This window comes from Sander lucioperca, chromosome 3 (assembly GCF_008315115.2).
Source record: "Sander lucioperca isolate FBNREF2018 chromosome 3, SLUC_FBN_1.2, whole genome shotgun sequence".
In the NCBI taxonomy this organism is placed as follows: Eukaryota; Metazoa; Chordata; class Actinopteri; order Perciformes; family Percidae; genus Sander; species Sander lucioperca.
In genome coordinates, this window is record NC_050175.1 from 14,145,347 (window position 1) to 14,158,132 (window position 12,786).

Genomic DNA, 12,786 nt, shown 5'->3' on the forward strand with positions numbered 1-12,786 from the left:
CAGTCTCGATTTTCTCTAAAGCTTCAGGATTAACCTTTAATATAAAAAAAATGTGAGCTACTTCCCTTTCACTCATCAACGGATTCCATCATCTCTTCAATTGAGGTTAAATCTGAAGTGAAATATCTAGGAATAGTTTTATCTAAAAATGCTATCAGAAGGGAAGATTTGTCTAACCGTTTAATAGATATGAAGAAATCTTTGAGTCGCTGCCTTACCAGAGAACTCATTATCTTTGGTAGAGTTACTCTATCTAAAACAGAAGCTATTTCCAAAGTAATTTATCCATGTCACTCCCTGTATGTTTCTTCCGGTAATGTTAAGAAAGCCAACTCAATTATTTTCCAATTCCTGTGGAAAAACAAAACCCATTATATTAAGAAATCACAGCTCGTTAAAGAGTAGCCTATGATATGGGTGGTATCAAAGCCTTGGACTTTGAATCAATGTTTAGGACCTTTAAGATTAACTGGTTGAAAAACTTCTATCACAACCAGATTATATGTGGTTTCACATACCTAGCAGACATCTATTTAAAGAAGTAGGAGGGCTTGATTTTCTTTTGCAATGTGATTTTGAGGTGACCAAAATTCTTGTTAAGTTATCAAACTTCCACAAACAAATTCTCCAATATTGGAAAATTATATTCACCCATAACTTTTCGCCACATGGATCCACCTTATGGAACAATAGGGTCATTATAATCAATAGGAAATCATTGTTCAGGTATGATTGGTATGAAAGGGGCATTGTGTTTGTGAATGATGTTATAGATGATAATGGTAACTTTTTGGAGCATAAAGCTTTCTTAGACAAATATAATTGAAATTGTACATACAGAGAATACAATAAGATCTGTAAAGCAATACCTGTACCATTATTACAGTTAATTTACAAAGCACATTGTTATAGGCAAGAATAAGACCCTTACCAACTTTACCAAAATTTAGTTATTAATGGTTGTACTTTAGTTGACAATAAATGTAATAATAAATATACGAATGATGCTTTGAAATCTAAATTGTTTTTTGATAACAGAGAAATGTGGTTGCATTGTCCATAGAAAAAACACATTTTAAATTCATTAAATGGCCCATTTTCCCCAAAAGTCAAAGAGACTCACTTTAAAATAATTTATAAGATATATCCAGTCGCTGACTTTCTTAGAAAAAGATTCAAATTTGTGGCTGATGAGACTCTGGAACACATGTTCTTTTTTTTGCCCTGTGTCCAACAGCTTCTGGTCCGAGCTACATAATTGGCTGTCACTTAAGATTGATAATATCCCTACTCTCACCTTGCCACACATTCTCTTTTATATGGATAATATAGATTCATCCGTATCAGATTTAGTCAATATGGTTATTCTTATGGGTAAATATCATATTCATTGCAGTAAGTGGAGATGTTCTAAGCCTTCCTTTGTTTGGTTTATAAATTATGTTAAATTGTTTTTTTCCTCACTGAAAAAGATCACATCTTCTAAAAATGTGTAGTGACATATCTAGGAAACTACTGTTTTGATTAATCTCCCCTTGTGTGCCGCTCTAAATGTTAATTTTATTTTCTCTAGCCTTTTTGCCTTTGACATGTGTATTTTTAAGTAGCTCCCCTTTTTGTTTTTTGTTGTTGTTTTCTGCTTAGGTAGCTAATACTTTTTTGTACATTGACAACATTTGTTTTATACGCATGTATATTCTATTTCCACTACGAGTTTTGTATGTTGCTGTTTGTTTTTGTCAATAAAAAAATAAATAATTAATCGTTTATTTAGATAAGCATGTAAACGATCAGGAACAACGACAACACAATGTTTAACGTTAGTGAATATTTTATACAATGAAACGGCGAGTTCATGAGTTCGCCACTTGTAAGAGACACGAAAGAGAAGCTCATGAACGAGCATGTTGCTACCATTTCTTATATACAGTCTATGGCTGCCATTGACATATATATAAGGGGTTGCTACGACAACACAAACAAACTGTTGCTAGTGCGCATGTCCGTCGTGACGTCATGGGCCAGTCAACAACGCGGAAGATCCGAGCTCCGATCTTCTTATATACAGGCTCCGATTGCTTTATACGCTTTGGCCATAGACTGTATTGAGCACTTGGACCATATTGACTCCCATTGGGATGAACGGGGCTTCCCGCTGAACTGAACGCTGTATTCAGTTCCCTTAATACATCCATGCAGTTATCAGCTGTGAAGTGTTGTCCCTTTTTGCAGTTCTCTCTGTAGAAGAAATAAGATTCACGAGTATCTTGAAAGTGCTCTAAAAATGGCGACAAGTCGAACAAATAGCGAAGCTGTTGTGCAGGTACAGTTATCATTTGTTGACGTTTTTAATCTGGTTTAATTTAGCATTATATCTGTGTAAGCTAGCTGCCGAATAACATACATACATTTGTGAGCTAAACTAAGTTAAGACAATTTAACGTTAGTTAGTTATCTAGCTAGCTAACTTTACTTAGTAAGTTACACACCAGCAAGCATGTTTTAGATGTAACGTTAAGTGTGTGAGTTTCGCTAAAACGTGTGCTTCTGTGGAAAAGTTGTGTGGCGGATCATTTTCAGGTAATTATTGTTAATGCACACCTTGTATGAAATGACTCTGTGTTAGGTGGATCTCGAGGCGACAGTTCGACGATCATCACGAAACGTCCTGACACCTACACGCTTCCAGTACTCACCAGAAATAGCTACAGCCATCAATAAAAAGGTTAGAAACAATGAATATTACATAAGAACAGTGGTGGGTTGTATCTAAGTACATTTACTCAAGTACTATACTTGAGTACAATTTTGAGGTAGGCTACTTGTAGTTTACCAAGTCTTTTGTTTTTATGTCCCTTCTACTTTTACTCCACAACATTTCAGAAGGAATTATTGTACTTTTTACTCCACTCCATCAATCTGACAGCTTAAGTTACTAGTTACTTTACTAATATTTATAATGCAGGACTTTAACTTGTATTTTTTTTTTTTTTTACAGTGGGGTACTAGTAAATTTACTTTAGTAAAGGATCTGAAAACTTCTTTCCCCATTGCGTAAGAGGTATTTTTATTTTGTATCTTATAATATGCCCATATTTTATTGATAGAGAACAGCAACAACAACAACAACGCACAATGATAAAAAACGCCAGAATAGCAGAAAGGATGTTGAAAATAGTGCTGTGGAATGCACATCTGTAAGTATAACCAACCCTGCACATTTTATAATGAACATTTTGCTTTTATTCACTACATGTCTGTGGATTTGTTTGCACTATGTACACAAGAGTTTGTCAAATGGACTCTAGTATTCTCAACTGCTACATGGGTTCTAATGTAAATGTTTCTCCACAATGTTAGTGCTGTATCTTTGTGTAACACAGGGTGGACATGCAGGTCTTTCATCATATGAACTTGAGCGTCTGGAGAACATCAGACAGAATCAAGCATTTCTGTCTTCTATCAACTTATTCCAGGTAGATAGATGAGTGGAGTCATTGTGGATCTCTCTTAATTTATTACAACACTGGTTTTCAATAAATGTATAATTTGAATCGCATGTAAATAAACTGAGAATAGCTACATCAACTAGGGACTTACCATATGATCAACTACAGTAGAAGGATATTTAGCTTTTGATTTATTTCTCCTGCTATCTCGGAACAGGTAGTATGGGTATTAATTGTTTTCCTTGTCAAAAGGCAACTGAGGAGTTGAAGCAGGTAACACGGCCAAAGCCATCGAAGAGGCGTCTCATAAGGTACAGTCGTCCTACAAGTTTTACTGCTAAGCTCTTAATTGAGCGTATCAATAATTTCTAAAAAAAATTGACAAAATTGATAAGTGATGTATGTATATATGGCGTCATGCTGCTGTTTATTATTTTAAATGTGTGACTTTACATGCTTTTTTAAGTGTACAAAAAGTAGGATGTCTAAGTACCACCTTTTTAATTGATTAGTTAATTGATTAAAAAAAAATATAATTGATTAGTTAATTGATTAAAAAAAAAAAATATATCCTGTTACCTTTTTCAAACTTTTCTGCAATTCATACCACTGGAAATTGATTACTTTTTTCTTTTTCTTTTTTTACTGTTGGTCAGACAAACAAGTTGCCTCTAGACATCACTTTAGCTCTAAGTATAGGCTTTCAAAAAGTCAGACAGACCAGTGTCTTGTTGATGTCACAGTAATACTCATATATACTCAATACTTTTTATGGCGGCAGGTCACAGACTGCTATAGAAAAAGGGGTGACAGTTCGCAAATCCCTTCGTCTCCAAAGCCTGACACTTCCTCCTAAACCCGGAGAGAGGCAGCTCTATAGATTGGTAGCTACATTCAACTAACCTAATAATGTATTTCATGCCTCACTTCATGTCACTCCATTATTCTGTCTTTTGCATTTTGGTTTCTCGCTGCTCTTTTCTTTATTTCCTGCCTGTTATGTTATTTAGTTATTTTGCTTGCTTTAAAGTCACGCAAGAAGCCTCCTGGCCCTCTGCTCATGAAACCAGTCAACATGGAAGATGAGGCCAAGCTACCTTCACAACTTCTAGAGCTCTTCTCCGAGGTAGGACTCACCTTTCTTGGCAATTGCCATGTTTCATGTTGTCATTACATCCTATTTGTTTGTTTTTTCTTAATTGATTCTGCCCCCCATGGTAAGACTTTATCACACATTTATACTATTATTGAGCAAGATCAGTCCAAAAACATGGCTGCCATCAATTTAAACATTTCACAATGGGGGGGAGGGGGACGACTCAAATTATCTTGAACAATCCCGATTAAACTTGATGCAGACATCCTGCACTCCGACCTGAACATACATACCAAGTTCCATAGAAATCCGATAAAGGGGGGCAAAATGGTGGGACTCGAAAGGCTGCATCCATTGTAATGATGAAACAAGTTTGTGTTTAGTCCCACTCACTTTTAAATAGAATCAAACCAGCTGAAGTGACTGCTCGGCTTTGTGAAGCCCAAAACCCACTCAATGCAGCTTGCAGCTTTGATTTTGACAATTTAGCTGCTTCCTTCTGTTGACCGATTGCGGCTATATGAATATTAAAATTTATTTTCTTTTTATAGGATTCAACAGAAGATAGAAAGATTGAGCTTGATCTGAAAGAGTAAGATTTACATTTTTTGATTCAGCCTTTTGCCTAACTTCTAAAGAAGTTACTGCTCCACCTCTATAGGGCATATTAGTTTTCCTTTGGCTATTGCATTCATAGTCAAATGTTTCCAAACTGTTGAAAATGTTCATACAGGTGGACAAAAATCTACACTGGTGTCTTTACGCAGGTACTGCTCAGCCCTTAAGAACATGACAAAAACTGAGAACAGAGTGGCCAAAGTGTTGAAGAAACGCCTCGTTACTGCTGCCTTCCACCCCTGCACCAGCAGCCTGTTAATGGCCACAGGAAACACATTGGGTAACGTTGCACTCTGGAAGTTGGTCCGTTTTCTCTGCGTTGTCTCTGTTCTTAATGATTTTATAAATTTGTATGTGACCACTGGATGGCTGGATGTGGGCTCAAAAACAAGCTCAAAACAACAGGTCTTTATGTGCTACATTAGCTGAGAAGATCTTACTGTTAACTGTCAACACATAAGTAACCTACAACGAAGGTACATCAGATAATGCACCAACTGTGAAATTGAGGCTAATTTCAGTGGTGTTTAAGAACTGGTTCCTAGGACTCCTTAGCGTACTACATGTTAATGTTAGTGGACACACTTAAATGCCCTTTAAAAGTCACAACTCTTTCATATCAGATGAAATCTACATTAAGAAACACTGTTTTTTCTTGCATGTGTATATTCAGGATAGTGATTGGGGTAATGATGGTGTACTACGCTTTGAGCCCCATGCTCTTGCAGTGGCCTGCATAGCGTTCTCCAGGGCTCATCCCACCCACCTGCTGAGCCTCAGCCGTGACGGATCTCTACGCTGCATGGATGTACAGAAGGCGGTCTTTGATGACGTGAGAATACTTTCTAAAAATCATATTTTTAAGGTTGTGAGGTATATTGCCTGCATGCAGAAGTTTTTAAGAGCTTAAAACATATCGGTGCCCCCTCCACGAGTTGACGTTAATCTGTTTGTTCATGGTTCTAGGTGTATGACAGTGAAGAGCAACTCAGGACATTTGACTTCTTGTCACATGACTGTACGTCACTAGTGGTTGGGCACTTCAATGGAAAAGTTGCCATTGTCGATAGGCGCACCCCAGGGTAAAGAATTATTGTTGATGATAGTGAATAGTACTTTTCTGTCTCTTTTCATGGTGTTTAAAGCGTGATTTATGGTTCTGCGGAGGCTCCACGCAGAGCTTTCGCCGTAGCCTACGTAAGTGGCCTGATGTTTATACTTGTGCGTTTGTGTGTGTGTGTGGGGGGAGTGTGTGGTAGAGCAAGGGAGAAGTGAGAGAGGGACGGTGATTAGCTGTCGGAGCGACTAGCGACTCTAGAGTCATAGTGAGAGAAACAAAGTGTCTCCCCTCGGCTTTCTGACCACGGTCGGAAATCTGTAGCAGGAAAAGCTAACCCTCTCCTTGATTTCATGTTGTTCATGGAGAAGGACAACCAGGAAATAAGTAAGGGGAAATGCAACGCTACCAAGCCCCGATGTGCGTCGCCGCGACGGGTAGTTACATTTTTCGAGGGCTGCGTGTCAGGCTACGGCGTAGGTTGGTGTCTCCACGTACGTAGATACGGCGTAGATTTAACGCAGAAGTATAGATCACGCTTAACAATAACCGTAGGGGTAAACAATTTAATTTAATGATGAACACTGGTATTTCATTTCTCTGCAGAAACTCCCACGAGTCCATCCACTCGTTGAAGTACACGCATTCTCTGCTTTGTGTTAGCGTCCACCCTTTACAGAAGCAGTACTTTGCTGTTGCAGAAAACAAGTATGGCTTGAGTATTGATTTGTAATTATTTGATCCACATTTCTGTATCCTTGTCAGTTTGTCTTTTTGAATGTAGTAAGTGAATGTTTGGATCTTGTCTGCAGGATAGTGAATATTTATGACAGCAGATACCTGAAGAAGAAGAAGAAAAGCAAGACTGTCTCCCGGCTGCATGGTTACTCTTTAAGCATACACAGTGCTTATTTCTCCCCTCGTACAGGCAACAGAGTGCTCACCTCCTGTAATGATGGCTACATAAGGTGAAGCCAATTCAGCACTTTGAATAATTGTTATACTTATTGTAGTTTACTTTGCAATTCCAGCTCAATGTATACCCCTAACTCTTTTGACAGGATATATGACACATCTGCAGTGACTAAGAAAGCTCCCTTGCTGACATCCATCAAGTACAAAAACTTATATTTTCCCAGACTTTGTGCTTTCTTGTTCTTTTGTGTCTTTTCTTTTCTTTGAGAACGTGTTACCTGAGCGTACTCGCGACCTGTCTTATCACTCTTCATTTTCAGACACAAAATGCAAACGGCCAGCTACAAGATCAAAGTATCAGCTGTGTGGGACCCCAAACGGGAAGACTGTTTTGTGGTGGGGAGCACGCCAAAGCCTCACAGTGTGAAGGTGTTTCATGAAAGTGGCAAACTCCTGCACTCCTTCGTAGATCGTGATAACGTTACCTCAGAGCTGTACGTGACTGCTCTTCACCCCACAAGGAATGCATTGCTGGGCGGCAATGGGTCAGGACAACTGCATGTCTTTTCAGACTGAGATGAAGGCTGAAGTATGTGACCAAGACCCCTGGTTGCCTTCAGTTGGGTAGGAAGGACAAGTAAGGAAGCAGATGAATCACTCTGACTTTATCTCTGCTGCTTGCTTTTCTGTTCTCACATTTGTAATTAGTTTGACTCAAAATGTCTTAAGGTATACATTTCTAAAATATGTTCCCTGTTGTAAAATTGATTGTTTAATCCATGTTTTTTTAGTGGCTGCTGAAGCAAATAAAATTTTTTTTAAGGTTTTGATAGCCAACCTTTTGAGTGTGCATGCTATTAATCTCGGCAGTGGTAGTATCATTGTCACCTTTAGATGGCAGCATTATGACAAAAGAATAGTTTGTGCTGTGATGTTATTTTCAAGCAGGGACGTGCTAAACAAATTCAAAAGGTGCTGATTTGGGTAAAGCTGTTGACAGTTTTTTTTTCCTTCTCTGAATTCAAGATTAAACGTGTAGCTGGCAGATGTCAATAATAGCTCATATTTATTTATTCATAAATAAATAAATTACACCAGTCTTAAGTCAGTGATTGGAAATAAGCAGTCTTGTTTGGAGGTAATAAATGACACATGCTTACAGACATTTCCATGTGCAATGCCATGGTACAGGAAGGAAGCTTACAGTAAGACCACATCAGAGACCTTATTCCTGTTTACATGATTAAGTAAAATCAATACGAGAGTTGCCTGTGAATGGAACTGCCATCCGTGTTCATCCGTTCAAGTTATTTGAAACCGATTTTAGCAATACAAAAAATATATTGAACTGCATTGCAAAAATAAATATTCAAGTAGTGGAATATGGTAATTCTGCTGTTTTTTTAAAATTGGTTAGATACAAACTGCTCCACTTTCATTTTGGTAAAATCTGTTCAGAGTTAAAGCGTAACTCTCGCCAAAATGCAACCTAGGGTCTTGTGAATATAACCGAGTCAAACTTTTGTTTAAAAGCATATTTAGGACGGAAGCGTCCCTTTTAAGATTTACCGTATTCTCGTTTTTCGGTCAAATGGCCTTTTGAATCGGAGTCCTAGGGGCACTTTTATGCTAGCCTCAAAATCGCTATTTTTAAAACACTAAGAAGGCTCGACACAACATGAAACTTTGCTCAAAGTATGACCAGGGTCTCTACACATGAACTCGAGCATTGAGAACATTGTTTGTGTACACAGAGTTTACTAAAAAAGGGTTTGAGCAACTCACTGTAGCTGTTATTCTTCCGGTCGCCGTCTATCGAGCCAATCAAAACTAGTCGAGGGAGGAGAGTAAAGATGGAAAGCTCCAAAAGCTTAGTTCCTTTATAAATGCACGGATAATTCGTTGTTTTGTCGTTAGTGAAACACAATATTGACCTTGTAGTTGAAAAAGGAGCCTCATATAAGAATGACATTTCCTCCTATGGAGTCCGTTAATTCGCATTCTGAGATCGCCTATTTTTGACTGGGAAAATGGTGCATAGCGTAAACAACAACTGCTAACGTGAGTTGCTCAAAACCTTTCTTTTTAGTAAACTCTGTGTACACAATGTTCCCAATGCTCGAGTTCATGTGTAGAGCCTCTGGTGATACTTCGAGCAAAGTTTCATGTTGTGTCGAGCCTTCTTAGTGTTTTAAAAATAGCGATTTTGAGGCTAGCATAAAAGTGCCCCTAGCACTCCCATTCAAAAGGCCATTTGACCGAAAAACGAAGATACAGTAAATCTTAAAAGTGACGTTTCTGTCCTAAATATGCTTTTAAACGAAAGTTTGACTCGGGTACATTCACAAAAAGACCCTAGGTTGCATTTTGGCGAGAGTTACGCTTTAAGTGAAAATGCGTCTGTCAGGTATTCAGTTCATCAACAAGTACGTTTACAAGAAAACTTGCATGTACTTTGTTTCTCTAAAGATAAGTCAAGGAAGCAGTGTAGAATTAGGCAACAATCAAACAGGATTTACAGGGGAGCGTTGCCTACCACTATGGGTAATCGTGAGCACCATTCCCTTCACACATCTACAGGAGTTTACCTTTACCATTCAAAAGACATTTTGAACGCCTAGCAGACAGGCTAACATTAATTTGCTTGTTTATGGATATTGAAATTCATTATATTGTTATATTTATTGCTCAAATTATGTTGTTAGGTTCATACACATAGACAAACAACATAAAATGAGACAAGTTCAAATTATAGGAAGTAAAAAGTACATTTTCTGCCTCGAGTGACCTGTCTTATAACACGATCGATCAAAAACCAGCGAGCATCGTCTGAGTTAGCAGACACATAAGTAATTAAGTCTTAAAAAACCAACCACAAAATTAGTTGTTTTTTTTTAATGAAGAATAAATATGTAGTTTCAATATTTTTGTCTAACTTGTCCAACTCTGAACTAAAAGAAAATGCTGAATCAATAATACTTCTGGTTCTTTCACCAATTTCTGAAGTTAAAAAATGTCAATACCATACAAAAATAAAATCTAAATTTGATGCCCGGTACTACAGGGTTTCTCAAATGACTCTCAAACTTTTAACCTGTGGATTTTAATATTAATACAGTAACTTTCCAAACTGCCTATAGGAGCCTCCTAAACCCCTCAGTTAATCCATGTCCTAACCATTCCTCTTGTTGCATAAATATTGCATCCAATTTATTTTAGGTATGATAAATAACCTGCTGATCAGTCTATGATTACACCAACATATACCCTAGTCCACCACTTGTAGGCTTGTTGAGAGGTCCAATAGTTAACTGTCACAAACTATGTAGTTTAAATGAATCCGTTGATCGCTCTAGGCTGTAAAGATGCAATGCAGGCTAACCTGTGAAATAACGTGCGTGCTAAGGCTGAGGAAGGAGAGCAGACTATTAGTTTCCATCTGTTGACGCAAACTGACAAAAATATCAGACAACAGAGGATTCTTTGGTAGGTGTGATGATGAAGACTGCAGTAGAGCGTAAACATGACTTATCTTATTCTCCCTGGTAAGCTGAAAACTATACATCCACTGTAAAAAAATAATAATGCTTTAAGTCCATTAAAAGTTGCGGTGAGGAAATCTGTGTTAATGAAAAATCAGTTTGTACAAAAATGGAAACATGATTTAAATATTCAGTCTTTACAGATAAATGCATACATTTGAACACAGCAGGGCTAAACAAACATGACCTTTTAACATGAATCAAAAACAAGCTCTCTTAACTGTATATTGTGGGGAAAATCGCACAAATTGTACTTTACAAAGGTAATGGATAGGATCTTGTTTTTTATATTAACAGTATTGCACATCGAGAAACTCGTTCTACAGAGTGTGGAACTCAAAGAACTAACCACTTTACTATCACTACAGCGCTAGCTCACATAGTACCATCACCTTTTCAACTACCGTAAAAGTAACTACTGCAAAGTGACAACTGTTCCTTACACACAGAAGTTGATTGTAGATATATGAATTATTTGGCTGCTATTTTATAAAATCAGTAAACCTACCACCTTCATTACTTACTTATATCCTTACAATTATCTGTAATTTATAGTAATTGGACAATAACACTTTATTGGTGTTCTAATGGCTGGACAAAAATGGGAACGTAAGCACACTGGACGCCTGACCACAAACTAAGTCACACTTGTGATAAAATGATAATTCAAGCCGTCTGACAGAGCACCACCCACATCACTCCTGGGTCAAATAGCTGCTGCAACTGATTCTCAGCATTTGGTTAAATTAAATAGCCCATATGTTAGGTTGTATACCACATCACGACAATTCAGGGAAGTCAAGAAGTTGTCAATCATCTAAAAGTGTGCTCAATGTTTCTATTCTTATAATTGAGGTTCTAGACCCAACTATCTTTCTGTCACTCACATATCGCTCTACATGGCAAATTCCATATATGGCTAAACATTTTAGAAAACAATTATATTTGCAAATATTATTTGACTCAGGAGGACTGATCTACATTCAGTAAGTGCTGCTTAGTTTTCCATTTAGCACTTCCTCCAACCCCCAGATACAGATACTAGTACAACTCAAACTCAAAACAGCCATTTTAAATCTCATCACCGTGACCATAATAACATTTTATCATTAATGTTGATGTTGGCTTTGAAATATGAAAATTAGATGAGCTACACTGGCTCTCATCTTCTTTCAAAACTTCAACTCAAACTCTCAGGTTTCACAACACACACCCCAACATATTGGGTCATTCTGTCTTACAATAATGTTGCAACATATCAATTAATACAAAAATAAAGGCAACTATCATCTGTGGTAAACTAAGTGAAGTCTGTCAGACTTGCTTGTCCCTTTCAGTGTTTGAATTTAACCCTGATGCTGTGGCTTTGTGTAAAAATAAAATGTCTTGAAATGACCTGAATTTCCAAAGTAAAATGTGATTTCCTTTGCTCGCAGTGATGGTCAAACATAATAAACAAGGCTCTTCAGGGGACAGTCCGTGGCTTGTGACAGGAACTCGTTCTTGGGAAAAGCTGAGTTGATATTAGGAATAGGGCTGCCATCTCTCCTCCTAAGACCCTCTCTGTTGTACAGTATGTGTCCCATATTCATCAGTAGAAGCCTGTGTTGTGTCATTCAATCTCTACTTCAGTTGCTGATGAGGAAACCTCCCATCCACCGCAACTTACAAGCAAACCAGCGCCGCAGAGGGCAGAAGTATTCAAAGTGGAACTGCTGGAATTCAGGTGTCTTGCGGATGTCTCTCAGGAAGGCAATGTCCAGGTCTGACTCTGTCAGCATGATGAGGAGCAGCAGCAGGGCGAACAGCAGTCCAATGGTAACCAGGAACAGACGCAACACGCTCAGGATGAACTTGTTCAGCTCCTCCACGTCACTCGGTGGTGATGACCTGCCCCTGACAATACGCAGTGCTCTCCTGCCGGAAGAAAACTCTGCTGCGTGGCCATCCTTCGACGTGCCTGCCTCGGACTCCTTCTCATCGTTGCTGCAGGGGGCACCGTTAAGGTGACGAGCCAAAGGCATCTCCATCCCGTGTTCGGCCACAGGTGTGGGCAGCACGCTGTCGGAGGGGCTGTAGGCCTCGTCTGAGATGACTGCTGACGTGCTT

At 38.3% G+C, this 12,786-nt stretch overlaps 2 protein-coding genes across 6 annotated transcripts in view; one reads left to right on the top strand and one right to left on the bottom strand.

The window, feature by feature from the left end:
* The first annotated feature begins 2,101 nt into the window (after nt 1-2,101).
* Nucleotides 2,102-8,188, top strand: wdr76 (WD repeat domain 76). Of its 3 annotated transcripts, XM_031314024.2 has the most exons (15): nt 2,103-2,323; nt 2,627-2,725; nt 3,108-3,197; nt 3,384-3,476; nt 3,702-3,760; nt 4,231-4,333; nt 4,480-4,575; nt 5,097-5,137; nt 5,313-5,466; nt 5,837-5,995; nt 6,130-6,245; nt 6,827-6,928; nt 7,033-7,188; nt 7,282-7,335; nt 7,456-8,188. In XM_031314024.2, exons 1-15 carry the CDS (start codon nt 2,285-2,287, stop codon nt 7,709-7,711), a joined length of 1,617 nt encoding a protein of 538 aa, XP_031169884.1. In that variant the 5' UTR covers nt 2,103-2,284; the 3' UTR covers nt 7,712-8,188. The 3 variants fall into 3 exon arrangements, with proteins under 3 accessions (XP_035855222.1, XP_031169885.1, XP_031169884.1); XM_035999329.1 differs by lacking the exon at nt 4,480-4,575 and having other exon boundaries at nt 2,102-2,323; XM_031314025.2 differs by lacking the exon at nt 3,108-3,197 and having other exon boundaries at nt 2,102-2,323.
* A 2,545-nt stretch (nt 8,189-10,733) lies between these two features.
* frmd5 (FERM domain containing 5) overlaps nt 10,734-12,786 on the bottom strand; it is an 81,555-nt gene continuing 79,502 nt past the window's right edge. For all 3 annotated transcript variants that reach the window (XM_031314021.2, XM_031314022.2, XM_031314023.2), the window contains one exon: nt 10,734-12,786. This exon is cut by the window's right edge and continues 106 nt beyond it. In XM_031314021.2, coding sequence (XP_031169881.1) covers nt 12,306-12,786 — 481 coding nt within the window. In that variant the 3' untranslated portion in view covers nt 10,734-12,305.

Excerpts from the sequence above, each read along its gene's own strand:
- wdr76 (XM_031314024.2), top strand. The coding sequence starts at position 2,285 with ATGGCGACAAGTCGAACAAATAGCGAAGCTGTTGTGCAG. Across the intron at positions 4,334-4,479 it reads AGAGGCAGCTCTATAGATTG|TCACGCAAGAAGCCTCCTGG; the intron begins GTAGCTACATTC and ends CTTGCTTTAAAG. Across the intron at positions 6,929-7,032 it reads TTTGCTGTTGCAGAAAACAA|GATAGTGAATATTTATGACA; the intron begins GTATGGCTTGAG and ends TCTTGTCTGCAG.